Raw genomic sequence first — 24,831 nt, 5'->3', positions numbered from 1 at the left:
AACCCACCAACCCCCCTTTAGTAAATGGGTAGAAAACACTGGAGCCGCATGACAGAAATGACAGTAGTTTTTATTACAGAATCACAGACGAAAATAATCTACCTGAAAGAAAGGAGACGAAACATGAGCTTAACTCCAGATCAGCCGCGTTAGAAAGAACTAAACCATATAAACCACCAACAACATCCACATACAGTAAACCCAGGAGCACGCCTCAGTTCGGCCTACGCTACAGATGTTACAATGATCTGATATGGGCACACTGGAAGAAACACACACACACACACACACACACACACACACACACACACACACACACAGTCTAATGTCTATGGTCTTTGGTGGCATCACTCAAATTCAACTCTTCCAGAGCATCAGACGGTCCAAATCAGAGGCCAGACAGCAGAGCTGGAAACTGGAGGATGAGGAAGGTGGAGGAAGAACTGATCGTTAAATGGAGGTATTTCTAAATTCTCTCAGCTCTGGACTACGGAACCGTATCGTCACTGCTCCGACCAAACCTTGTCAAGAACTTTTACGTTTTAGGCCTTTTAGCTGTCCAAACCCTGCGCCCTCATTTCTTCTGAAAGCAAGGGGATTAAAAGAAGCTGATCCAGATAAGAAGACCTTCTACTACATTTAAGAGGAGCATTGCTGTGAGGATTTGATTGCTTTCAGCAACAAGAACATTAGTGATTACCACCCCACATCATCCCAAACTCATCCCAGGTACCATCCACCAACACAGTTCTTCCACTGCTCCACAGCTCCTCAATGCTGGGGGGCTTTTTACCCCTCTAGCCCACGCCTGGCATTAGGCAGCATGGAGCCAATAGGGTCATGATGATGATCTGCTCCAGAGAGTCCTATTCTATTGGCTAGATAAGCATGGTGTGTACAATTGCATGCGTCAGCAATGGGTGGGACTAAAAGTAGCTGAATGCATTTAGTAGAAGGGGTGTCCACAAACATTTGGACATAGGGTATATTTAACTGCATCACCTGTGGTGTGACGAGGTTTCAGTGGGACAGTGACAATACGGTCCACACACACACACACACACACACATACACACACACTTTAACAGTTAACCAGAAGAGGCAAGCTAAGCAACAGCTTGTGTTTTTGCATTGAAGCGTTTACAGTCCTGCATAGTTTTTCAGTGAACTTCACAAACTAAGGCGTCTCTGTTTGTATTGAAAGAGTTTGGAAAGTGTTCTGTTCCGTTACTGAAACCAGAAAACCAGAAAATCCTTCAGAAAATAAAGTTCAAGTAAGCTACGGTCCTAAACCCCGACCCCCCCATTCTCTCTCTCACTCACACACTCGCACTAAAAGGAACTTATTCAAGTGTTTAGAAGAAGGTCCAGTGTGATCCACAGCACCAGAAACACGTGAGGGGTGTATATGAGCGCTCGCACACACACACACTTCATACTGACCTGGAAATATAGCATATAATATTTGTGTATATATGTGTATATTTATGTACATACCCAGTTTCTTCTTCTAAGCCCAGAACGCTCGTCCCTGCGGCAAAAGCTATAAATAACTAACCCACGTTATTACTGAGAGCTACTGCTTTAACAGTCTAGAGGAGAAACGCTGCGTCTCTCAACAGAAAACAACACACAGGGACGCACGTCTCCAGCCCAACACACACACACGCGCACACACACGCGCACACACACACACACACACTTAAATAGAAATTAAATTATGTTGCTTCTACTCCCCCCCCCCCCGACCCCCCCACTCCACAGTGATTAAGGTCTTGTAGTGTAAACATACTGACGAAATTAAAAGGCTAAAAGCTACGCGCTCCTCCGCTAAAATAAACGCTGTTATCTGGAGAAACAGGGCTGTTAATCGGCGGTTAGGTCCAAAAGCAAAACTCTAGCATTTAATCAGGTAATCAATCAGACCGTTATCTGTGTATCTGTGTATCTGTTTAGTGTCAGCGGACTGGTACATTCTGGTCACGCTCGGTCAGTGGGACTTCCTCTTCACGTCTCCGGCCTGGCTTTGGTTCAAATCTGGGAAAAGAGAAGGAAAGAAACGCGGATTCAGAGGAAAGGCTGGATCAGCCGCGGTCTACAATCTTCTACAGTCTTCAAAAACATGAACCCTGATGAACGCCACCAATGAGGCGGAAGCAGCGGAGGCGAGTCAGGGAGTCAGCGTGCTGCCTATGTAGGCTGTAGGGAGCGAGACAGCTGCTTCAATCCAGAGACAAACTCATTATCTTATTTAAGAACCTGTGCACAACCAAATCTCACTGCAAATCCCACCAACAGCTTTACCATTCATCAATACGATCTTAATATCTCACCATTTCTTTACACGAATCTTTAACTCCGAATCTCTAAAGAATTAAAGTCTTGGGTGTAAAAAGAGCAACAGGGAAATACTTAGTGAAAAGCAGACGAACGGCTGCCGGACACAGAGGAACCGGCTCTACTGCTGATTAACCAAACGTCCCTTTAAACAGAACCGGGCCTAAGCTCCAGCACAGCATCTGGACTGACTGTTAGAGCGCCCTCTATTGATGCTTATCTACTACTCTTTGCAGTCAGACAGGGTATCCCTGTAGTCTTCATCATCATCATCATCATCACAGCACCACCTGGAGGCTGAATAAGAGCAGAAAGACGAGCAGGGCTGCAGAGGAAGCACACGAGCAGCAGAGGGCGTGGGTGAGCCGGGGGGATGGGGGGAAAATGGAGAGTGAGGGAGGGCAGATTACCTGAGAAAGCAAGTTGCAGGTGGGGAGGTAGAGCAGCCTGGGCACCTGACTGCAAACTCTTAAACAAATCTGGGGGGGCAGGACACGGGCGGAGGGGGTGGGGGAGACCACAGCACCAGCACGCGAGAGAGAGAGAGAGGAAAAAAAAAAAAAAAAAAGGGGGGGGGGGGGTGTAGAGGTTAAACACGAACACAGGGGGGAACAGACCCAACATCCAGCAGCAAAAGCCCATCAGCCACACACACACACACACACACACACACACACACACACGCGCTGCTGAATTCACTCACTCTGAGTCAGACTGTATCCTGAGTTGGGGGCGGGTGAAGCTCCCCCCGCACTGGCCGGGCCGGGCGGAGTGAAGTTCAGAAGAGGGGGGAACTGAAAGGGCAGAGAGATGGGCACCAGACCACCCAACATCCCGAAACTCAGAGGCAGAGTCGCACCCACAGAGCTCAGGAGACTTCCGCTCGCTGCAGAAGAAACCTGACAGAGAGAGCTCATCAAACCCGGACCCACCCCCACCCAAACTCACACCCAAGCCCATCTACACCCACCCCCACCCAAACTCACACCCACCCATACTCATACCCAAGCCCATCTACACCCACCCCCACCTATACTCATACCCAAGCCCATCTACACCCAAGCCCATCTACACCCACCCCCACCCAAACTCACACCCACCCTTACTCATACCCAAGCCCATCTACACCCAAGCCCATCTACACCCATCCCCACCTATACCCAAGCCCATCTACACCCAAGCCCATCTACACCCATCCCCACCTATACTCGTACCCAAGCCCATCTACACCCATCCCCACCTATACTCATACCCAAGCCCATCTACACCCAAGCCCATCTACACCCACCTGTATTCATACCCAACCTGTCTATACTCATTGCCCATCCGTACCCCGTATAGATGGGGTATATCTCCACCCTTATTCATACTGTTCCATGCCCATCTATAATCGTACCCATCCTTTCACTCCTCCCCACACGTGATCTGTACCCATTTTTGAAAGTAATAAATGGAACTCCCATACCTGCGACAAGAGGGCGGGGTCAGATGGAGCGGTCAATCCCATGGCTGACGTGCGATTGGCCAAAGATTTGGCACTCTGGCTAGCACCTCCCACAGGCCTCTGTCTCTGTCCGTGGTTGGCCGGGACAGCTGAAGGGGATGGGCTAGTGTCCTGGAAGCCAGCAGTCTGAGATGTGGCTATAGGGCTGTGGTTAGTAACGCCTGCGCTGGCGCCCCCGAGTGGACTGGAGGTTTTTTGTGCACCGGCAAAGCTGTAGCTCGTCTGCTGGGCGCTGGTTTTAACAGCAGAGCTGACACTGAAGGGCGGCCTTAACCCGGGGCTTTTAGGACTGTACTGAAGAGGTGGGGTCATGATCTGGGGCCGGGGGGAGGAAGTGGGTGTGGGGGTTGAGGGCGGAGGCGTGGGGGCGGGTGGCCGGTGGGTAAGTTTAACGATGGGCGAGCTGCTGCTGCTGTGGGAAGACTTGGTGATGGTAGCCTGCATGGGCGTTATGAAGCCGGGCTGGTGGTGCACCAGGGGTGGGGTGTGCGTTTGAATTTTGCTCTGTGGGTGGAGGCTGGAGGGTGAGGGAGGCGTAGGAGACTGGCAGGGTGAGTTGGGTACTCTCGCCATCTGCTGGGGGCTTTTGGAGTTGAGTGGTGAAGCGTGGGAGTTTGCACGAGGCTGCTGCACAACCCCAGTCACTCCCACGCTCCTGTTAGCGTCAGCTGGTTTGTTTGCCAAGTTCTTGGGCTGACCTGTAGGTGGCGCCGAGTGGCCTGGCTTCACCGTAAATGGCCTCTGCTGAGGTGGGCGAAGCGGAGAGGCTGTTGGAGGTGGGCGAAGCGGAGAGGCTGTTGGAGGTGGGCGGGGCTTAAGCGGTTGTGCAGTAGTCACACTAACAATGCTGCTTGACCTGCTAGCAGTGCTGTTAGCAACACTAGTGGGCGCTGCTGCGTTTCTCTGTAGTGACGCGGTTTCCTTCAGCCCAGAAAAGACCTCCGCTCGGCCGGGACCTGACAAAGGAGCGGAGGGGAGAGTAGAGGAAGTGACCGAGGTGGTGGAGACGGACCGAGCCGGACTCGGCGCGAGAGAACCGTGCCCGCTGATGCCATGAGGAGACGAGGAAGCGGCAGCAGCAGAGTTAGCCGCGACACCGTTAGCAGCACTGCTGAGCAGAGAGAGCGCATGAGCAATAGAGTCCAGAGAGTTGGTGGCCAGGTCATCATCCAGTGAGTCCGAGAGGCAGATGGGCTCCGACATGGGGGAGTGTGGCAGGCGCACAGGGCCAGGTAGCGCTGGAGGTGCCACCGGGGCCACCGGCAGGATTGGCCGCTGGTTCCATTCCAACTCCTGGAAAGGAGGAGGAGGAGGAGGAGGAGATTACAGGGATTACAAAACCAGCTAACAAGCTATTAAACATCACATACACTCATCAGCACGGTGCAAATAAAGGCTCATAGTTGAAGCTCACATGCACTAAAAGTTTAACTATACTAGGAGCGGTTCAGGACACCAAAGCTCCACCAGAACAGTGTGGGACAGTTCCCCCCTGTTCCTGTTCACAGTAATAATTCCCTCAGTCTGGAGGCACAGACTGCGATGCTGCTAACGGGGTTTCATTTCTCTTCTAATTTGCAGGACAGCTTGTTGTCTTCACGGCCTGTGGAGCCCTAGTGAACAGCCATTACCACAGTGAGGGTTCCTAACCTTTACTTTAACAGGTTTGGGGGTCGGAAGGATCCTCTTCTTTCCCCTGAAACAAAAAGACAGACATCCGTCAAATAACACAGATAACTGACTGTCCTCACAGTGGCGGAGCAGAACCCCTGTCTAACCGCTCGACCCTAAAAACAGACTGAATCTCAACACTAAAGTAAACCTCCCGGTTCGATCAGCATCACAGGAAACCTGTGTGTAGCCCCGCCCCCAGGACCACAGTATGTATATTACTGAGGCTGCTGTTTATCAGAATGCACTGTGAGATCAGCCAGTACAGGAACTGTGAGCTGATTTTAACAGTTATCAGAATATTGATCTTCTTTCAAATCTATAATCAGTCAAATTATGTGAGTTGAATAATTTCTAAAATATACATTTCATAACTTTGTGCTTCATCAAAGCAGGTGTACTCACAGGCCGGTGAGGTGACCGTGTACCACACGACTCTCCTTAAACAGCATCCTGTAATAATACACACACACACACACACACACACAAAACCACTTTAACTTACAACTCAGCAGATTATTATTATTATTATTATTATTATTACAGTAATAAATATGAACAAAACCAAAACTGTGTTTGGGCTGTTTCACATCTGACCCAATAGGGGGCGCTCATGATATCAGCACTACAGAGAAACTTTAAAAAGTGCAGGTCTGAGCAGGCCTTCTCACAGTCAGTCACAGGGAGTTTGTTCCTGACACACACAGACACACACAGACACACACAGACACACACAGACACACACAGACACACACACAGACACACACAGACACACACAGACACACACAGACACACACCTGGCCTGCATCCATCCTTTGGGCCAGAGTGGTTTGACCTCGTTCTCCATGAAGGCCTTGAGGTAGTCCTCTACAGAGAGAGAGCACTTCTCCTGCTCATAACACTTCAGCTTCACACGCACCAGGTTACACAGCAGAGCCCTGCAACCAACACACACACACACACACACACACACACACACACACACACACACACACACACACACAGAGGTATTTTACACTTTTAGACCAAACTCTCTGTATCCATTTAGACTGATATGTAAATGAGCTCTGCTCTGATTGGCTGCTGTGTACTGTGCCACCAAAAATCTATCCAAACTGTAGCACTCCTAATCATGTGACTGGGTGGGGAGTAAACGGCTGGAGGCTGAGTGGGTGGGGAGTAAACGGCTGGAGGGGGCGCAGTGCCAACCTGAGTTTGTCATCCCAAATAAATTTTTTCCGTGGTCCCATCACCCTCTTCCCCGGTTTCTCCTCCTCTTCCTCCTCCGAACCATTCCTCTCTCCATCCTCCATCTGCTGCCTGCAAGACACATGCACACAGACACACACAGACACACACAGACACACACTTTACAGTTCAGCACTAAAAGTCCAGACCAGTTTCAGTTGTATTCTCAGCTTAGTCCTGCAGGCCGTACTTCGCCACTCTGGCTAAGCAGTCCATGTTGTATCTGGCGGTCTGTTCCGGCATCACGCTGCACACAGCCAGCTTCAGCTTCAACAGAGGGGTACGCAGACGATCGTCCTAAACACACACACACACACACACACACACACACACACACACACCACTTGTAAGGAACAGTGAAGCTGACTGACAATGTACAGTACATATCATTAGAGACGGCCAGACAGACGGCCAGACAGACAGTGTGATACCTGGATGTTCAGGCTGAGCTTCTTGAGGCGCTTGAGAAGAGTCTCTTTATTGCAGGGCACAAAGGCCTCCAGGTGAGAATACACACCTGAACGCACGGCTGGGGGCTGCTCCTGCACCTGCAGCTCTATACTGCAGAGAGAGACAGAGAGACAGACAGAGAGACAGAGAGAGAGACAGACAGAGAGAGGCTATAGGTGGTAGGCTGTAAGTTAGCCATATTTGTCGCTCCAGTGCTAATCAGGGCTTCAAACACAGACAGCTGGTATGGCAGTACTCACTCCAGTAGGATATTATTCATGTCCAAAGTGAAGAACTTCTTTCTGCCCTCTTGGTCAAACTGACGCGATGCCTGATGGAAGAGAACGGGCACAGTTTTCTGACAGACTGTAGTACACTACAGGAAGCGTAGGGGGCGCTCTATAATGTTCATATGATCCACACGCTCATTCTGACAGACTGTTATACACTACAGGAAGCGTAGGGGGCGCTCTATAAAGCTCTATAATGATCATATGATCCACACGCTCATTCTGACAGACTGTAATACACTACAGGAAGCGTAGGGGGCGCTCTATAATGCTCTATAATGCTCATATGATCCACACGCTCATTCTGACACTGTTATACACTACAGGAAGCGTAGGGGGCGCTCTATAATGATCATATGATCCACACACTCATTCTGACAGACTGTAATACACTACAGGAAGTGTAGGGGGCGCTCTATAAAGCTCTGTAATTTTCATATGATCCACACACTGTCAGTCACGACTCATTGACAAATGAACTGATTAGTGTAAACTGCCTGGTGGCTGTCCTGGTACTTACTGCTCGCAGGTCTTCGATGCGTTTGACCAGGGGTCCAGGCAGTCCCTCTGGCAGCGGCGGAGGTGAGAGAAGCCCCGCCCCCCCATATAAAGCTCCACCTAGCGCTTTCGGTGCCACTCCTACAGCCGGCTGTCCGTTCTCCCTGCCTGTGGCGGACAGCTGCGGTCCAGCCTCCAGCGTGCTGAAGTCCAGGTCACACAGCAGGTCCTGCAGCTCGCTCTCATTGGAGCTGGTCAGCAGTGACATCACAGCAGGGTCAGAGGTCAGGTCAGTGAGCAGCGGGTCATGGTTGGTGGCGTTGGTGGGGAGGACGTGTGTGTGAGGTGGGTTGTTGGTCAGCGTGGGATTTACACCCACCGCAGTTTGTTTGTGCATCTCCTCCTTTTCCTTTGTGAAGCGGCGCAGCATCGCGGCCAGACACAGCGAGTCCTTCATCAGCTTCTTCCTCTTCCTCTTCTCCGGCCGCAGGACGTTCAGCGACGCCAACCTGCAGCAGAAACGGCACAACCCGGCACCACGTCACTACCCCCCACTGCAGCTGACATGCTGCTCCCTGACCTTAACCACGGACTACTTTATTCTTTATCTCTATGCATGTTTCTAACCACAAAATGGACAAAAGTATTGGGACACCTGCTCCTTCACAGGATTTTGTTGGAGCATCTGTCTCTACTGTGAAGAGAAGAAGACCTTCTACTAGATTGTGAAGGAGCATTGCTGTGAGGATTTGACTGCATTCAGCGACAAGTGCTAGATTCAGTGAGGTCATAAAGACGTTTCCTGACTTCTTATTTCAGCGCTACAACCATTACATCTGGGTAAAATTTTAACCGTACAGAGAAGAATTGTTCGTCACAAGCTACGAGCCGCGCGCAGGCGAGACTAATAGATCTCAACCCCAACAGGATCACAGATAAAATAAGAGACTGCAGTGAATCCAGACGTGTGTTATTGTTATGAGAGCTCTGAGACCTCACCCCTGCTTAGCCGGCTGGGTTGTCTTCAGCTTCTTCTCCTCTGCGTCTTCATCCTTCCTCCTCTTCCTCTTCAGCCCGGACTCCTCCCCTTCCTACAGAGGACGTTTAGAACTTTAGCACAGCTTCTAAAGAGAATTCCATCAGTCTGCACCCCTCATTCCCTCTTCATCATCAACATCACCACCACCACTCTGCTGAAGGTAAGATACGTGGTTTTCCCACTCACCCTTGCTTGCTCATCTCCGTTAGGGTCCTCTCCCTCAGATTCTGAGGCCACGCGGAACTGCAGCGTTCCCGTGTTGATGTAGAAGCCGCCCAGCTTTGTGGTGAGAGACGCTGGAACGAGCTCATCATACTGCAACCGAACACACACACAGCTACCATCAGCTACACACACACACTCAGCACACACTCAGCACACACACACTACACTACATTAACATATCACAGCTGTGTTTGCTTCATCACCGCACCACAATAAAAGCAACAAAGGCTAAATAATTAAAGTGTGAAATCTAAACTGAGGTGTAAAGGGATCTGATGTGTGAAGGAAGGGGTAAAGCCTGAAGTGTAAAATCTGGAGGGGAGAGCAACGTCTAGAGGGGAGGTGTAACGTGCCGAGTCCAGAGGGAGGGGCGAGTCCAGGTCTGACGGGAGGTTCTGAGGTGTTCTGAAGTGATGTACATTTCCAGAGTGACTTACTGTTTATTGAAGAAGAACCTCAGCTAGTTTAAATAGACTAGACTTTAAAGCTCCTCTAATCTTAGACTCTACTAAACACACGTCAGTAAGGAGATCACAGAACTCTAGCATTATGTATCTGGACACTCACAGCTTCGGAGTTGTCTATGAAAGAGTCGCTCTCATCGTAACCAAATCCAATGTCAACGAGATCCTGCACTCTGTCCTTCCTCTTCTTCATGCAGGGTGTACCCTGTAACCCCCCCGCCCCGAAACACCCGGTCAGTGACGACCTGAGGATGAGCTGGAAATCACTGCACACTCACACTGCCCTGCAGCTACATGCAGCACTCTGCTGGTCTGCGTGTAAATGTGGGAGAATAAACCCTCATACAGTAACAGCACCTGTTCTGAGTTCATTCACTGAATCGAACATAAGGCACAGTTATTATTTATTATTCTGCAGTCAGTAGGAGCAGGAGCGTTCTCTCGCTCGTAACTTACATATTTACTCTCAAACTTTTTGGCCAAAGCCTCCACTTCCTGCCTCTCTCCTGCATCGCCAATGAAGGGGTCAGTGGGGTCCCGGGCAGGTGCAGCGCGTGGCGGATCCTTCTTGGCCTGTAATGAAAAACACAGACATGCTTCAAACCCTGAGGACAGATAAACACTCTTCAGGTGGAGCCAAATAAACACACCGCAAAACCTCTTATCAGACCACAGTTCAGCTGAACTGCCACCGAGCTAAACTTCCAAAAACCCCCAGAACCCCGCCTCAGCCTAGCAGGCGAGCCCCACCCACCGAGCCTAGAGCAGGCGAGCCCCACCCACCGAGCCTAGAGCAGGCGAGCCCCACCCACTCAGCCTAGAGCAGGCGAGCCCCACCCACTCAGCCTAGAGCAGGCGAGCCCCACCCACTCAGCCTAGAGCAGGCGAGCCCCACCCACCGAGCCTAGAGCAATCACCTGCTCTACCCCTCACTTACCCTTCTGCACTCCGAGAGGCAACAACAGGAGGCTAGAAATGGACACACTGACATGACTGTAACTAGAACACGGCAGAACACACACGGCTCTTACTGAGACTCTGTTCTGTACATTCTGGACCTCACTTTGAGAACCATGTGCCTAAACCACACAAACACCTGCTGTAAAGCCCTGGGTGGTGAGCTGCACTGCGCTGAAACAGCATTAGCATCAGCAAACGTTCTGCACTGGACACTGGGTTCCCTCAGCAAACGTTCTGCACTGGACCCTGTGTTCCCTCAGCAAACGTTCTGCACTGGACACTGGGTTCCCTCAGCAAACGTTCTGCACTGGACCCTGTGTTCCCTCAGCAAACGTTCTGCACTGGACACTGGGTTCCCTCAGTGAACGTTCTGCACTGGACCCTGGGTTCCCTCAGCAAACGTTCTGCACTGGACCCTGGGTTCCCTCAGCAAACGTTCTGCACTGGACCCTGAGTTCCCTCACTGCACTGGTTTGTGACCACTGCAGATTCCAGAGGCCTGGAAACGGAACACACTGACACCAATGTAGTTAGTGAGGACAGAGAACACACTTCAGGACTGTTCACCTAAAGTAGCACCTAAATCAGTACACAGCTGGACACCAAGATGTACTCAAAACAGATACGGTTCTGTACTGAAGTTTTAGACCCCTAATCCCATTATTCGAAACCCAGTCTCTCAGAGGTTCTACTGTAGAAGCTCCAGATCTCATCAGAACAGATAAAGCAGGTGATCATGAATCCAGTAAAAATGAGAAACAAGAGCTTCTCATTCTGAAGAGCAGCAGCAGCATTTGAACACTATTAACACTAATGTCACAGGTCTGAACTGTACCTTACTCCTAACCTCCTAACCCTACAAAACCTGTAGAGCACAGAAGCTCTAGGACTAAACCCCCCTGCAGTGTAAACTCGCTGAACAGGACTAAACCCCCCTGCAGTGTAAACTCGCTGAACAGGACTAAACCCCCCTGCAGTGTAAACTCTCTGAACAGGACTAAACCCCCCTGCAGTGTAAACTCGCTGAACAGGACTAAACCCCCCTGCAGTGTAAACTCGCTGAACAGGACTAAACCCCCCTGCAGTGTAAACTCGCTGAACAGGACTAAACCCCCCTGCAGTGTAAACTCGCTGAACAGGACTAAACCCCCCTGCAGTGTAAACTCGCTGAACAGGACTAAACCCCCCTGCAGTGTAAACTCTCTGAACAGGACTAAACCCCCCTGCAGTGTAAACTCTCTGAACAGGACTAAACCCCCCTGCAGTGTAAACTCGCTGAACAGGACTAAACCCCCCTGCAGTGTAAACTCGCTGAACAGGACTAAACCCCCCTGCAGTGTAAACTCTCTGAACAGGACTAAACCCTCCTGCAGTGTAAACTCGCTGAACAGGACTAAACCCCCCTGCAGTGTAAACTCTCTGAACAGGACTAAACCCTCCTGCAGTGTAAACTCTCTGAACAGGACTAAACCCCCCTGCAGTGTAAACTCTCTGAACAGGACTAAACCCCCCTGCAGTGTAAACTCTCTGAACAGGACTAAACCCCCCTGCAGTGTAAACTCTCTGAACAGGACTAAACCCCCCTGCAGTGTAAACTCTCTGAACAGGACTAAACCCCCCTGCAGTGTAAACTCTCTGAACAGGACTAAACCCCCCTGCAGTGTAAACTCTCTGAACAGGACTAAACCCCCCTGCAGTGTAAACTCTCTGAACAGGACTAAACCCTCCTGCAGTGTAAACTCTCTGAACAGGACTAAACCCCCCTGCAGTGTAAACTCTCTGAACAGGACTAAACCCCCCTGCAGTGTAAACTCTCTGAACAGGACTAAACCCCCCTGCAGTGTAAACTCTCTGAACAGGACTAAACCCCCCTGCAGTGTAAACTCTCTGAACAGGACTAAACCCCCCTGCAGTGTAAACTTCACCCCAGTGCTGTGGTTCAGGTGTCTGAGCGGACCTCCAGTGGCGGCGGCGGCGCTGACCCACCCTGCTGCCGGTCTCCAGGAGGGCTCGATTAGCTGGATCAGGTGTTTGAGACGGTCCAAAAGTATCCGGACAGCCCTTCTAATGCGACTTCCGCTACTTTAAAGTGCACGCAGTGTGGGGTACAGGGGTGTAAAGACAACACCTCTGGGGTGGCAGAACTCCCTAATGCTCTTACTTCAGTGGGGCTGAATGCAATCAACTCCTTCCTCACAGCAATGTTTCAAATGCTTCCACATCAAGTGAAAAGGCCTCCCTGTAGTAAACGCTGCTCCTGCTGTCCGGATCTGCTCCATTACAGTGAATCTGAACCTGAAGGTCTTAAATACTAAACGTTCAGTCGATGTTAGACAGCTCGAGCTCAACATCAAACCTTTACACTCAAACATTTAATAAAACTCAAAAACCCAAACCCAAACAGCACTGATGCAATAAACCCCCGCACACACACACACACACACACACACACACACACACACACACACACACACACACAGCCTATTAAAACCCCTGATCTGAGAAGAGGCAGGTGTCTACAAACTTTTGGACAGGCAGGGTAAGTTAGGTCAGTGTCTGTCGGTTCCGGTTCTGGATACCTGCAGGGACTGGATCAGCTCGCCGTAGTTGAATTCAGGAGAAGAGAGCTCGTTTGGCTCGGACAGCTTCAGCTGCAGACGAACGGTCCCGGTCCCGGTCCCGGTGCTGGTTCCATTCTCCGCGTCAGGCCGCCTGACCCTCCTGGTGGCCGGGTCGCAGAGCCCCAGCGGCGGCGGCTGCTGCAGCGCCCTGCCGGCCTCAGCCATCCAGCTCCGCGGACGAAAGAGCGAGAAATCCGCGCTGCCTCGCACCAAGCGGCGCTCCGTACCGGCTGCAGACGCGCTCAAACCGCCTACGAGAGGCTGGCGAAGCTGCTGGAGGTCCTGCGCGGGGTCACGGAGCCTGGGCCACCGGGTGCGGAGCGGCTAAAGCCGCTGCTGAGGCTCCCAGCGCCGCGCTGCCTGCGGCCATCTTGGATGTGGAAGAGTAAATAACATAACGGGAGGGAGAACGCGCACTGCGCATGCGCGGATGGCGCTGTGTCCAATCGCGGTCGGGTTGGCAGGGATGACACGCCCACAACAACACCAAAGCCCGCCTTGTTACAAGAAGCCACGCCCACTCGCGTCACCCACAGTGCGAGACCCCGGGAAGGCCGCTCTCACTCTACTCTGCCAAAACCTCGGAAGATCTGCCCTGAGATCTGCCCTGAGATCTGCCTGGACAGCGTCGTGTTGAGTTTGAGACTCTTACAGGCCGAATGTGGGAGAGGTCCTGCTGCAGGACACAGCAGGACACAGCAGGACACAGCAGGACAGCGCTGCAGCCACACGGTGGCAGGAGGGAGCTGAACACTGAAGCTCTCGAAGAAAAACATCAGCATGCTGACTGATCACCTGCCTGCGTGTGTACCTGTGCCTGGGTGATGTTCCTGTACATGAAGCATGTGATGTGCTGCAGGGTCCTGCAAGGTGCACGAGCTGTTATTAGTGTGAATATGAGCACCTATATTAAATCTGATAGTAGAGATATTAGTGTGAATAAAGGCAGTATCAGTTCTGTGCTGAAGTGTATTCTGACTGAGTGGAGAAGAGATCAACCTCCAGCAGTAACAGTAACACAGAGTTTTACCACTACAAAGAGGAACAGCAAGGCTAAATAAACAGCAGGGGAATGTGATTGATGATATTGATAAGATTTGGTCCCCATTATTGATTTACTTACCTCACAAGGGAGATTATATTTAAGGGCGGTTTGTAGTGTGGAGTGTTATTTTGAGACATGCAACACAGTGGTATGTAAAGAGCGCTGTATTTTATTTATCCATTCATGTTTAATAATATATTTGTTTATTAACTTGTTCATGTGCATTTCCAATTACTATACGTGTAAGTTATTGTTTGTTCTTGTTTATAAAATCAATATAAGAAATATGAGCACATATAACAAAGTACACCAGAATTAATGGATTAAGTTTATTTCTCTTTCAGGAGGAAATGAGGGGTTTGTACTTTCATCACGTACATGTCATCATATATAAGAAATCTACAGGATTTGGATGATGTGCTCCACCTGTGGGTTTCCTGGCAACACCTGCTGCAGTCTCTCTCTGCCTAATAAACAAAAATAAGATAAATATAAAGTCTAAATTTAATCTGGGTGCTAAAATTAGCCCTGATCAAAATATCTCCACAGGTTAACCTTGAAGAAAGCAAGAACAAGACTTGCTGTTATGTTGCTAAATGGTTGCTATGGTATCTCAGGTGGTAGTTATACAGTTGCTAAGTGATCATCATTCTAGGTGGTTGTTATGGGTTCCTGGCTGCTCCTGGTGGGATTTCCAGAGGAGAATCATGGGTTGTGTTGACTGATCTTCAGGTTATTTGATACCAACCCAGACTGTACAGACACACAGGAGGAACCTGCACGGCCGCAAACACACTCTCATGATGAACATTCCTGTCCACCCGCTTTTTCCTCACACCCTTAAGAATGAAGGTGCTTTCTGAGTGAAAGGTTCTGACACCCAGCAGTGTGTCTTATTAGGGGTGTGTTCAGTTCAGGGGGAGAGTGGGATCATCAGTGTAAGAGCAGAGCTGTGAACAGTGCTGCTCTTTAAACTCATCAGGGACCTGAACTGGACTTCCTGTCAGGACTTTTCTCAGGAACTCCTTTAAGAACATTCTTGGAAACATTATTGGCCTCTTTCTCCAGTATCTTCTTAAGAATGTTCTTAAACGAGTTCTTGAGAAAAGTCCTAACAGATAAGAGAGTTTCACTCTGTCCCGCCCCTCTCCTAAAATGAAGACTCTGATTGGCTCTGCCTCTGAGTTGAAGCTTGTGTTGTCCCGTCCTGAAATGAAGGTCTGCGTTTGCTCAGAGATGTTGGTCTGATTCTCAGGTGTTGATTTATTTTATGCTGCTGAAGTTGTGGTTGAGAACATGTATTCTAAATGTTCTTACTGGGCTGGATTAGAACCGGTATTGGACTGGTTCCTTGTTGTATGGCATTGCTCAAAGACCCTTTACGCAGCTTTACTTTTTAAAGTCTGTGGTTGCTTTGCTAAGGACTATTACTCCCAGTGTGCACTGAGATACCAACAGTACTGGACTGCAGATCAGGTCTAACATCCTGACCTCACTAATGCTCTTGTTGCTGAATGCAATCAAATCCTCACAGCAATGCTCCTCCAAAATCTAGTAGAAAGTCTTTTTCCCTGGACAGTAGAGACAGCAGGACAGCAGGATACACTCTTTTTAGTACCCTTGTTTCGGAAGAAACTATGAAAGAGCAGGTGTCCCAATACTTTTGTCCATCTAGTGTTTCTGTCCAATCCAGCTCAGCTTCTCACTGGATGTTTGTTGGTAAAGTGAAAGAGAAAGAGTTTTAAAGCCACTGAAACACGTCCACTAATTCATCCACTAATTCTCGAGTATAAAAGAAAGAGAGCTGCTCTTCTGTCACTTTCACTCTGAGGGAGAATCATGCCTGACATAGACAGAACCGTTCTTCTGGAGGCGATCTCAGCCCTCACCGGGACCACAGTGAAGCCTCACACTGAAAACAGCAAAGGCCACAGCTCATATGAAGAACTGACCATTGAAAACTTTCTCCTAACTGTATTAAGACCAACTTCTTCTCAGCCTGCTCTGACTTCATTGCTGAAGAAGCTTTCTCTGAGCTCCGAGTCTGAATCAGCACAGTGTGATGGAGCTTCAGCTTTGAGGAAGGAGCTGTTTGTGGACATGGAGAACTTCTTAGACCCGCGCTTTGATTACGACTTCAGTGATGACTCTGATTCTGATTCTGAGGAGTGCACTCGTGGTGGAGAGCCGTACACTCGGCCCTGGGGGTGGTACCGCTTCGCTCTGAAGGTGCTGGATAAGTACCCTGACGGAAACGCCTGGCTGGGCCCGAATGGGTGGAGGAGCCAGTCTTCACCCGGTGAGTGGCCGGTGTCCTTCCACGGGACCAGCATTGAGGGGGCCAGAGGCATCGCAAGGTCCAACTACAGAGCTGGAGACAGACAGGCTTATGGTCGAGGGATCTACTCAACACCTGACATCGACATTGCAGAAGGTTACGCAATGTCTAAAAAGTTCAGATCCAAGAACGGGAGAACCTACGAGGTCATCATGCAGAACAGGATCAACCCAAAGAAGAGGGTCATCACTGGTAAAGAAGACTACTGGCTCATCCCGGTTCCTGAGGGAAGCTCAGCAGAGCAGGAGAAGCAGATCGTGGAGGCGTCCATCCGCCCTTACGGCATTCTGATTAAAGAGGTGTAAACCACAGACAGCTCTACACCAGCGGGGAGGAACCGAGGCCTGACGTCTTCCTGTTCACACACACAGCTGTTTTCTCTGGTTGATTCGGAATAACTAGTTTGTTTTGTTTTCTCTTTCTTCTTCTTCTTCTTCTTCTTTTTGGGGTTAGGGAAGTGCTTTAGTTTAATTTCTTAAACTTTTATTTTCCTTCTTTTATTTTCTAAATCAGTTCAACACAGAAGCTACTCTGTACTTTCTGTTTATGATGAATGGACCAATAGAAACGCTCCAAATTCACCTGCAATAAAATCCCTTTACAGTAAAACAGCATCTTCTCCTTCTCCTGCAGAGTTACTGGAGATACAAGTGTTTGTAGCTTGTTTACTTGTTTATCAGTGGGTTGAAAGACTGTAAATACTGTAGCTCTGTGATGCTTTAGAAGGATGGTATGACCATGATATCAGAAGGGTAATGCTGCCAGCCGGAAAATCAGTGGGCGTAATTTAAGGGTGGATGATATGCTAATCAATTTCAACTGAAGCCAATCACACAACTCATTTTTGAAGTAAGTCACTTTCATTACACTAATCAGCAGCCAGTATCAGCTGTCCTTATTTCTGTACTGCAGCCATTGGAGTTCACAGTCCCTCCTACAGGGGGTTTGCTTAGCGGTGGAGCTGAGAGCACAGAGGGAGAGAGGTGCAGCCACACGGTGGCAGAAGAGACAGGAATCTGCAGGACTGAGAGTCTGGGTTTATATAGAAGAGCATAAAGGAAAACAGCAGCACAGTTACTGATGACTTGATCACCTGACTGCATGTGTTTCTGTGCCTGTATGGTGCTGCATGGTACTGCGAGGTGCTGCATGGTGCTGCGAGGTGCTGCGAGGTGCTGCATGGTGCTACATGGTGCTGCGAGGTGCTGCGAGGTGCTGCATGGTGCTGCGAGGTGCTGCAAAGTGCTGCATGATGCTGCGAGGTGCTGCATGGTGCTGCGAGGTGCTGCATGGTGCTGCGAGGTGCTGCATGGTGCTGCATGGTGCTGCGAGGTGCTGCATGGTGCTGAGAGGTGCTGCATGGTGCTGCATGGTGCTGCGAGGTGCTGCATGGTGCTGCGAGGTGCTGCGAGGTGCTGCGAGGTGCTGCATGGTGCTGCGAGGTGCTGCGAGGTGCTGCATGGTGCTGCGAGGTGCTGCATGGTGCTGCGAGGTGCTGCGAGGTGCTGCATGGTGCTGCGAGGTGCTGCATGGTGCTGCGAGGTGCTGCATGGTGCTGCGAGGTGCTGCGAGGTGCTGCATGGTGCTGCGAGGTGCTGCGAGGTGCTGCATGGTGCTGCGAGGTGCTGCGAGGTGCTGCATGGGGCTGCGAGGTGCTGCGAGGTGCTGCATGGTGCTGCGAGGTGCTGCATGGTGCTGTAAGGTGCTGCATGGGGCTGCAGGGATATAATATGATCATATGATCTCAATCACATGCTGAATCACATCAACTATTCCTGTAACATTTTACCCTGCATGAGGCTGTTCTTCACTCCCCCTCTGTTGAAGTTCATGCTTTCATGCAAGGTGCAGAACCTGTCTAGACCCGTTCCACCTGAGCAGTCCGGTGTGTAGCAGAGCCTACAGCACATTCAGGGCTCGTCATTACTGAATTAAAGCTCGGTCAGATAGCACTACAGCAGAATGTTATCTAGCTAGTTACATTTTCCTTACATCTCTTTATTAAACAGAGCTGAGGAGAGGCCAAGAGCCCCACTGTGTGAGCATAGTATAGCATAAGGGATATCCTGCAGCTTTAGTGCAGACTGGCTCATGAGACAGGTAGCGAGCTAGCTTACCTGTTCCTCAAATCAAGCTCCTGTAAATCTGATCAATGCAAAGATGTAATACTGCTAAAGGATAGTGTAAATATCTATTTTGTTTTATAATCATATTAATAATGCTAGTGTGTGTATCTCTGTGTGTACTTAGATTCACAAAAAACTACAAGTTCTGATTCAGTTCGTTGGTTCTGTGTTCTTTGTTATTTCCAGTGAGAAAAGTGGGATTAGTGCTGATTTTGACAGTTTTAGCTTTTGTACATTCCCTGAATGGGAAGTGTTTATCTGGTTCATATGGGTTTTATTTTTGTAAATTATTTTATGTTTTCTTTATTATTGATGTTTTCTGCAGTAATCTAATCTGTACAATGTCAAATACATTATAGGATACTTTTTATTAGATTTATTTTTAGTATTTATACCATTAGTTAGAGCTCAAACACAATGTCTTCTGGCTTTTCACACACAATATTTTTCTAGTGCTCCTTAAATACAAACACAACCCTAACCCAACCCACAATCATGGGTGTGGGGCTTGAGCTTCTTCTTGAGCTGTACTCTATTCTAACATATTTTTGTTGTTTTATTCATAGAAATGCAAGGGTGTCACCTCTATCAGGAGACCCACTGTTCTTCACGCACACACACACACACACACACACACACACACACACACACACACACACACACACACCAGCATGAATCAGAGTGCTTTATCTACACACCAGTCTCTGTAACAGCCTCTCTGACGCCTCCCTCTCTCTCTCTCTCTCTTTCTCTCTGTGGTCGGGAGACCACACCTCCTAACTGAGAGGGACACAACCCCCCATCCCACCACCACACCACCCCCCCCCGCCTCCGCCTCACCCAACCCACTTTCTCAAAACCTCAGAGTGCAGCAGAGAGCTGCTTTGTGTGACTTCCAGTCAGAGGGAGAACCATGTCTGACATAGAATCCGTTCTCGCCGAAGCGATCTCAGCCCTCACCGGGACCACAGTGAGGCCTCTCGCTGAGGGCAGTGGAGATCACAGCCCACATGAAGAAGAACTGACCACTGAAAATTTTCTCCAAGCTGTCTACAGCCCAGCCATCTCCACCGATTTACCAGCTTCTCTGCTCTCGTCCCGGCACGAGTCGACCATCTCCACTGGTCCACCAGCTGGACCTCCTCTGCCTTCATCTCCGCGCGAGCCACTGAGGTCTCCGAACTCGGAGTCTGGAGGTTTAGAGCTTCGTGATGAAGAACAGACTGGAAGTGAAATGTCAGCTTTGAGGAAGGAGATGTTTGTGGACATCAAACAGTTCTTTGACCGGTCTAAAGATTGTGATTTCAGGCATGTCTCAGACCCCTCCATTTTTCCCTGTGGTGGGGAGCCATACACTCAGCCCTCAAAGTGGTACCGCTTTGCTCTGAAGGTCCTGGACAAGTACCCTGATGGAAACGCCTGGCTGGACAATGATGGGTGGCCAGTGTCCTTCCATGGAACCAGCATCAAGGGAGCCAGAGGCATCGCAACCTCCTCATACAGAGTTGGTGGAGGCCAGATGTATGGTCGAGGTATCTACTCAACACCTGATATTACTGTTGCAGAGGCATACATCACGAAATTTACATCCAAGAATGGAAAGACCTACAACGTCATGATGCAGAACAGGGTCAACCCAAAGAAGAGGGAAATTATTCATGCACCACAGGTTACTGATAACGGAGTCATGGTTAATGATGCAGAGTACTGGCTCATCAGGCTCCCTGAAGGAACCTCAGCAGAGGAGGAGAAGGAGATTGTGGAGTCGTCAATCCGCCCTTATGGCATTCTGATTAGAGAGGTGGAAGAGGCGAGGACAGCGGTGAGGACAGAGGTGAGGACAGCGGTGAAGACAGCAACGAAGAAATGTCCTTGTCTGTAAATCACAGATCCTCTAAACCAGCGCTGAGGAACCAAGAGCAGGAATCCAGCCCTCCAAGACCCCCACACAGAAATGTAATTTATCACATATATGCCGCTGTTTCCAGAGCAGTGTTTCATTATATATTTCTGTAAAATCTATATGATATAATATGTTGCAGCCATATGTATATATATATTTACACAAATACAAAAAGTCTGCATGCTTATAAATGTTAGTCTCATCACTTGTAATATGCACGTTTTGTATTTGCATGTATAATCTCCACACAAACTGACAGCCTTTGGGATGGATACATGCATTAGAAATATTTCTACAGTATATTAATATTACATGTGCAGTGTTTTTATAGATGAAATGTAGATGTACTTCCCACATACAGCAAAGACTATATGAAACATATAGAGGGAATGCAAGTGACGTCACAGGTGGCGGGAGTCACGTCAGCCACGTCCACTGAGTGGCAAAAAGCCCAGCAGTGTGAAGGCCTCCAACACTGGATCTGCTGTGTGTCTGACTGTATGAGCTCTCCTACAGACTGCCCAAAGCTAAAGACCAGAGAAGCTAATGGACTTCTGCAGTCCAGGCTCTGAAATGCGTGGCTCACTGAGTGGCGAAGTCACGCTCTGAAAACAGGTGGAGAAACCGAAGCCCACTGTAGTTGTGAATTTAGCGACATGCTGAGTTCAAGTAAGAGAGAAAGCAGGTAAACGTGGATGAGCCAGTCTACTGAAACAGTGGAAACACTCCTCAGAGCGTTCCCTCGACTGGTGCTCTCAGGTATGAGGCTTTATCCTCTAAACAGGTGTGATCTGAGCCTCAGGTAGCTGGACGTTGGTTCTTCGGTAATATGAAGGGGTCACTGTAGAGTCCAGCTGCCTTTAACTGGAGCAGATAGTCTGTGGTTTCAGTTCCCGTTTGGCCGTTTCCAATAATAAACACTGCAGCTGTGCTGAAGACTGTTAAGCCAGTCAGTCGGACTAAAGGGGGCGTGTCCCAGCGGGAACGTCACATCAGTGCACACCGTCTATTAGTGACCTACCACATATAGAGAAGAGTTCCCTCTGCTGTTGCATGAAACTGAATATACTGAACTATGGTGACACTCAGAAGGTGAAACATTGGTTACCTCATCTCAACTAAACATCCCTGAGGACTGTTGCAGGTTCTGCAGCTCTTCAGTATCTCCAGTGTTTTATAAATCATTCCTTTATCCTGTAGACTGGTGGAAAACGTTCAGACAGACTGTTATTGGGGTTAATATTAAATATTAAAATGAATTCAAAAGTTTGACTGTCAGCATTGTTTGTTATGATGAAGGTCAAATTCCCAAAACCATGGCAGCAGCGTGACACTGTTATTATTTACTCATCATTCCTCAGCCTTTACTGATCTAATGACCTTCCTCAGCCTTTACTGATCTAATGACCTTCCTCAGCCTTTACTGATCTAATGACCTTCCTCAGCCTTTACTGATCTGATGACCTTCCTCAGCCTTTACTGATCTGATGACATTCCCCCAGGAAATTCACATAAAATTAAATATTATACAGCAGAGCGCCAACCTTCCTAACCTGTCCCATCCCATGTCTGACATAGAATCCGTTCTCGCCGAAGCGATCTCAGCCCTCACCGGGACCACAGTGAGGCCTCTCGCTGAGGGCAGTGGAGATCACAGCCCACATGAAGAAGAACTGACCACTGAAAATTTTCTCCAAGCTGTCTACAGCCCAGCCATCTCCACCGATTTACCAGCTTCTCTGCTCTCGTCCCGGCACGAGTCGACCATCTCCACTGGTCCACCAGCTGGACCTCCTCTGCCTTCATCTCCGCGCGAGCCACTGAGGTCTCCGAACTCGGAGTCTGGAGGTTTAGAGCTTCGTGATGAAGAACAGACTGGAAGTGAAATGTCAGCTTTGAGGAAGGAGATGTTTGTGGACATCAAACAGTTCTTTGACCGGTCTAAAGATTGTGATTTCAGGCATGTCTCAGACCCCTCCATTTTTCCCTGTGGTGGGGAGCCATACACTCAGCCCTCAAAGTGGTACCGCTTTGCTCTGAAGGTCCTGGACAAGTACCCTGATGGAAACGCCTGGCTGGACAATGATGGGTGGCCAGTGTCCTTCCATGGAACCAGCATCAAGGGAGCCAGAGGCATCGCAACCTCCTCATACAGAGTTGGTGGAGGCCAGATGTATGGTCGAGGTATCTACTCAACACCTGATATTACTGTTGCAGAGGCATACATCACGAAATTTACATCCAAGAATGGAAAGACCTACAACGTCATGATGCAGAACAGGGTCAACCCAAAGAAGAGGGAAATTATTCATGCACCACAGGTTACTGATAACGGAGTCATGGTTAATGATGCAGAGTACTGGCTCATCAGGCTCCCTGAAGGAACCTCAGCAGAGGAGGAGAAGGAGATTGTGGAGTCGTCAATCCGCCCTTATGGCATTCTGATTAGAGAGGTGGAAGAGGCGAGGACAGCGGTGAGGACAGAGGTGAGGACAGCGGTGAAGACAGCAACGAAGAAATGTCCTTGTCTGTAAATCACAGATCCTCTAAACCAGCGCTGAGGAACCAAGAGCAGGAATCCAGCCCTCCAAGACCCCCACACAGAAATGTAATTTATCACATATATGCCGCTGTTTCCAGAGCAGTGTTTCATTATATATTTCTGTAAAATCTATATGATATAATATGTTGCAGCCATATGTATATATATATTTACACAAATACAAAAAGTCTGCATGCTTATAAATGTTAGTCTCATCACTTGTAATATGCACGTTTTGTATTTGCATGTATAATCTCCACACAAACTGACAGCCTTTGGGATGGATACATGCATTAGAAATATTTCTACAGTATATTAATATTACATGTGCAGTGTTTTTATAGATGAAATGTAGATGTACTTCCCACATACAGCAAAGACTATATGAAACATATAGAGGGAATGCAAGTGACGTCACAGGTGGCGGGAGTCACGTCAGCCACGTCCACTGAGTGGCAAAAAGCCCAGCAGTGTGAAGGCCTCCAACACTGGATCTGCTGTGTGTCTGACTGTATGAGCTCTCCTACAGACTGCCCAAAGCTAAAGACCAGAGAAGCTAATGGACTTCTGCAGTCCAGGCTCTGAAATGCGTGGCTCACTGAGTGGCGAAGTCACGCTCTGAAAACAGGTGGAGAAACCGAAGCCCACTGTAGTTGTGAATTTAGCGACATGCTGAGTTCAAGTAAGAGAGAAAGCAGGTAAACGTGGATGAGCCAGTCTACTGAAACAGTGGAAACACTCCTCAGAGCGTTCCCTCGACTGGTGCTCTCAGGTATGAGGCTTTATCCTCTAAACAGGTGTGATCTGAGCCTCAGGTAGCTGGACGTTGGTTCTTCGGTAATATGAAGGGGTCACTGTAGAGTCCAGCTGCCTTTAACTGGAGCAGATAGTCTGTGGTTTCAGTTCCCGTTTGGCCGTTTCCAATAATAAACACTGCAGCTGTGCTGAAGACTGTTAAGCCAGTCAGTCGGACTAAAGGGGGCGTGTCCCAGCGGGAACGTCACATCAGTGCACACCGTCTATTAGTGACCTACCACATATAGAGAAGAGTTCCCTCTGCTGTTGCATGAAACTGAATATACTGAACTATGGTGACACTCAGAAGGTGAAACATTGGTTACCTCATCTCAACTAAACATCCCTGAGGACTGTTGCAGGTTCTGCAGCTCTTCAGTATCTCCAGTGTTTTATAAATCATTCCTTTATCCTGTAGACTGGTGGAAAACGTTCAGACAGACTGTTATTGGGGTTAATATTAAATATTAAAATGAATTCAAAAGTTTGACTGTCAGCATTGTTTGTTATGATGAAGGTCAAATTCCCAAAACCATGGCAGCAGCGTGACACTGTTATTATTTACTCATCATTCCTCAGCCTTTACTGATCTAATGACCTTCCTCAGCCTTTACTGATCTAATGACCTTCCTCAGCCTTTACTGATCTAATGACCTTCCTCAGCCTTTACTGATCTGATGACCTTCCTCAGCCTTTACTGATCTGATGACATTCCCCCAGGAAATTCACATAAAATTAAATATTATACAGCAGAGCGCCAACCTTCCTAACCTGT

General features: G+C 49.0%; 3 protein-coding genes across 5 annotated transcripts; 2 read left to right on the top strand and 1 right to left on the bottom strand.

The window, feature by feature from the left end:
- Positions 1–51: 51 nt before the first annotated feature.
- ubn2a (ubinuclein 2a) lies at positions 52–13,738 on the bottom strand. Of its 3 annotated transcripts, XM_072683279.1 has the most exons (17): positions 13,266–13,738; positions 10,183–10,299; positions 9,830–9,931; positions 9,224–9,352; positions 8,998–9,089; positions 8,021–8,507; positions 7,471–7,541; positions 7,192–7,321; positions 6,951–7,057; positions 6,722–6,832; positions 6,310–6,450; positions 5,918–5,965; positions 5,492–5,537; positions 3,803–5,134; positions 3,041–3,236; positions 2,748–2,816; positions 52–2,037 (listed from the first exon to the last, which is right to left on the bottom strand). In XM_072683279.1, exons 1-17 carry the CDS (start codon positions 13,470–13,472, stop codon positions 1,991–1,993), a joined length of 3,432 nt encoding a protein of 1,143 aa, XP_072539380.1. In that variant the 5' UTR covers positions 13,473–13,738; the 3' UTR covers positions 52–1,990. The 3 variants fall into 3 exon arrangements, with proteins under 3 accessions (XP_072539380.1, XP_072539381.1, XP_072539382.1); XM_072683280.1 differs by lacking the exon at positions 2,748–2,816; XM_072683281.1 differs by lacking the exon at positions 9,830–9,931.
- Positions 13,739–16,191: 2,453 nt separating this feature from the next.
- On the top strand, positions 16,192–17,244 carry LOC140559330 (uncharacterized). The gene has a single exon (XM_072682808.1). It carries the CDS (start codon positions 16,192–16,194, stop codon positions 16,993–16,995), a length of 804 nt encoding a protein of 267 aa, XP_072538909.1. The 3' UTR covers positions 16,996–17,244.
- A 4,970-nt stretch (positions 17,245–22,214) lies between these two features.
- On the top strand, positions 22,215–24,543 carry LOC140559290 (uncharacterized). Its single transcript, XM_072682766.1, has one exon. It carries the CDS (start codon positions 22,285–22,287, stop codon positions 23,251–23,253), a length of 969 nt encoding a protein of 322 aa, XP_072538867.1. The 5' UTR covers positions 22,215–22,284; the 3' UTR covers positions 23,254–24,543.
- Positions 24,544–24,831: the final 288 nt, after the last annotated feature.

This window comes from Salminus brasiliensis, chromosome 7 (assembly GCF_030463535.1).
Source record: "Salminus brasiliensis chromosome 7, fSalBra1.hap2, whole genome shotgun sequence".
Classification (NCBI taxonomy): domain Eukaryota; kingdom Metazoa; phylum Chordata; class Actinopteri; order Characiformes; family Bryconidae; genus Salminus; species Salminus brasiliensis.
Note: the sequence above shows the minus strand (reverse complement) of the source record. Positions and strands in the feature narration are given on the sequence as shown.

Coding starts and splice junctions, on each gene's coding strand:
- ubn2a (XM_072683279.1), bottom strand. CDS start 13,472: ATGGCTGAGGCCGGCAGGGCGCTGCAGCAGCCGCCGCCGCTGGGGCTC. Junction 10,300..13,265: donor AGCTGATCCAGTCCCTGCAG/GTATCCAGAACC, acceptor TTTTCATTACAG/GCCAAGAAGGATCCGCCACG. Junction 2,038..2,747: donor CCTGCAACTTGCTTTCTCAG/GTAATCTGCCCT, acceptor CTCTTTTCCCAG/ATTTGAACCAAAGCCAGGCC.
- LOC140559330 (XM_072682808.1), top strand. CDS start 16,192: ATGCCTGACATAGACAGAACCGTTCTTCTGGAGGCGATCTCAGCCCTC.
- LOC140559290 (XM_072682766.1), top strand. CDS start 22,285: ATGTCTGACATAGAATCCGTTCTCGCCGAAGCGATCTCAGCCCTCACC.